Source organism: Myotis lucifugus, unplaced genomic scaffold (genome assembly GCF_000147115.1).
Source record: "Myotis lucifugus unplaced genomic scaffold, Myoluc2.0 scaffold_197, whole genome shotgun sequence".
NCBI classification, from domain to species: domain Eukaryota; kingdom Metazoa; phylum Chordata; class Mammalia; order Chiroptera; family Vespertilionidae; genus Myotis; species Myotis lucifugus.
The window spans coordinates 1,237,500-1,240,163 of NW_005871245.1; the positions used below are offsets into that span (position 1 = coordinate 1,237,500).

Consider the following 2,664-nt stretch of genomic DNA (forward strand, 5'->3'; position numbering starts at 1 on the left):
ACACCAGGATCTTAAATAACATTGTTTCATTCAACATTGTTTATATCAATTAGCCTATGGTAAGGTTCGTTTCCTTATGCATCATTTTGCATAAAGTCACAGAACCTATAGACCAGGGGTCCTCAAACTTTTTAAACAGGGGGCCAGTTCACTGTCCCTCAGACCGTTGGAGGGCCGGACTATAGTTTAAAAAAAAACTATGAACAAATTCCTATGCACACAGCAGTGGCAAAAACACCCGGCGGGCCGGATAAATGTTTTCAGCGGGCCGCATGTGGCCCGCGGGCCGTAGTTTGAGGACCCCTGCTATAGACCATGTTAAATGAGGACTTACTGTATTTCCATTTTTAAAAAAATATATTTTTATTTATTTCAGAGAGGAAGGGAAAGGGAGAGAGAGAGAGACAGAAACATCAATGATGAGAGAGAATCATTGATAGGCTGCCTCCTGTACACGCCACACTGGGGATCGAGCCCGAAACCCAGGCATGTGCCCTGACGGGGAATCAAACTGTGACCTCCTGGTTCATAGGTCGATGCTCAACCACGGAGCCACACCGGCCAGGATGTATTTCCATTTTTTCACAAAGAAGGAAACAGAGTGGAGTGACTTGGTCAAAGTCACACAGCTGAGAGTGGTTTTATTCCCCCACGTGTGACTCCTAAACCATGGTGGGGAAGGGTAAACAAAGTAACAGAAACCGCAGGACACAAACCATCCACTGGTGGAGGTAGGACCTCCCCAGAAACCAGGCTGCTCAGAGAAGCCCAGCGATTTTCCCAGGATCACCATTTAGTACTAGCAATTGTCTGTCCCCCAACCGCAGTAATACACTTGTGCCACTCTCCAGGCCAGGAAACTAAAGAAACAAACAAAACTCCCTGTAGTGCCAAGCACATTCGGAAATCCTAGAGACATCCAGGCCAAAAAAAGAGCTACTCCGTGGTGTTAGAGAAGAAAGCGTCTCCATAGTCCCTCCTGGACCTCAATTTTCCCCTCCTGTAAAATGGGACTACAGCATAGCTCATATTTTGCTAGTTTAGTCCGGAGGACTCAGAGAAAAGGCAAAACCCGAGCCTGGAATCTAATAGGTGCTTTATAAGATATCCATTGGCGGGGGGGGGGCAAGGGGTATGGGGGAGGCGAATGGTCAGATTAGGCCCAGCCGTATTCCTAGCCTCACTGCAAAGGGAGTCCCCGCGAAACAAACTTTTGAGACCTCAGACCACCTAGTCGGGCACAGCCTAATCCGCGCTTGATTTGGGAGCTACGGCCAGGGTTTTCGCCTCTCCCCGGAGCTTTGGCCGCCGCCGCCGGCCGCGTACCCGGTAGCCGGCCAAGGCCCGGAAGCAACCGCGCCCCCTTCCAAATTGGGGTGCAGGTGGGGCGGGGGACCAGGTCAACCTTCGTTGGCCAGCTCCAGGTGCCCCGCTCCCCGCGCTGGGGGGCTGGAGCGGGAACGCATCCCACCTAGAAAGAGCCGTCCGCCCGCCGCCCCAGCCCGGAGGAGGGCATCTTCGGCGGGGGGCGGGGAGGAGGGCATCTTCGGCGGGGGGCGGGGAGGAGGAGCGGTCGGGCCGCTGCGGCGGAGATTTGCCCGGACTTGACGACTCCCCCGACCGGAGCCCAAACCCCAGGCAGCCTCGAGGAGGCTCTGCTTTCATTGGCCAGGAGTCCGAGGAGCCAGGAGGGCTCCACAAGCCCAGGGGGAAGGGGTGGGGCGAAGAGGGTCGAGGTTGCCAGTTGATGCAACCCCACTCCAGGTTTACGCGCTCCACTCCTCCTTCCCGAGGCGGGGGTGGAGGAAATGGGGGGGGGGGCTGCGCACCGGCTCAGCCCAGGCTAGCCCGGAGCTCGGACGAGGCTCGGGGTTCAAGGGAAAAGTGGCGCGGCTCGGCCGCTGCTTACCTCTCCGGCCCCCGGGCTGCTGCTGCTGCTGCTGCTGCCGCCGCCGCCGCCGCCGCCCCGGGAGAACGGCAGGTAGCCCTTCAGCTCCGTGCGGCATTCAGAGTCCGCAACGATCATGGTGTGCGCCAGGACCCAGGCGCGGCTGGCCGCCGACCCGGGCACCGGAGGGGTTTGTGGCCGGACGCCCGCAGGAAGCCGGGACCGGGGGCCGCTGGGGAGGTTCTAGAAGCCGGGGTGTCTCTCCGGGCTCCAGACGCTCCCAAAGCCCAGAGTCCAGGAACGGCCGCTGCCTCGCCGGACTCTCCTCGCGCCGGGCTTCTGGAGCGGCGAGTGGACTCGGAAGCCTAGGGTTGGCCGCGGCGCGCGGGTCTTCAGGGCCTGGGACGCCTCTGAAGTCCTCAGTGGCGAGAGCTGCTGGCGGACACCGCGCTGCTCGGCATCCCCGCCGCGGAACTGCCAGCTTTCGCAGGGCTCTGACACCAGCAGCGCCTCCAGCCCGCTGCGGTCCCCGGGGGAGGGCGGGGACACAAAAGCCTCACGCCGCAGCCAATCAGATGCCTGTTTCCTAGGGAGGCGGGGCGACACCCTCCTCAGGAGCCGGCGGCTCAGCCAATCCACGCCGGGAAGCGCCCGGGAACTCTGGGAGCTGTAGTCAGCCCCGCACGAATGCTGCAAACTTTTGCAAAAGGATTTAGTCAGATTGTTGACAACACCGGACGAGAGTGACAGCCTGGGGAGTCATTACGGCTGCGTGA

General features: G+C 59.6%; 1 protein-coding gene across 4 annotated transcripts in view; it reads right to left on the bottom strand.

Annotated features, from left to right (window-relative positions):
• SESN2 (sestrin 2) overlaps window positions 1-2,428 on the bottom strand; it is a 19,097-nt gene extending 16,669 nt beyond the window's left edge. The window contains exon 1 of one of the 4 annotated variants that reach the window (XR_002831285.1): window positions 1,910-2,428. Coding sequence is in view for 3 of the 4 variants with exons in the window: in XM_023760987.1 (XP_023616755.1) it covers window positions 1,910-2,026 (117 nt within the window). In the remaining variant the exon portion in view is untranslated. The remainder of the gene's footprint in view (window positions 1-1,909) is intronic. The other 3 variants (XM_023760987.1, XM_014463060.2, XM_006097260.3) reach the window with 3 other exon arrangements.
• Window positions 2,429-2,664: the final 236 nt, after the last annotated feature.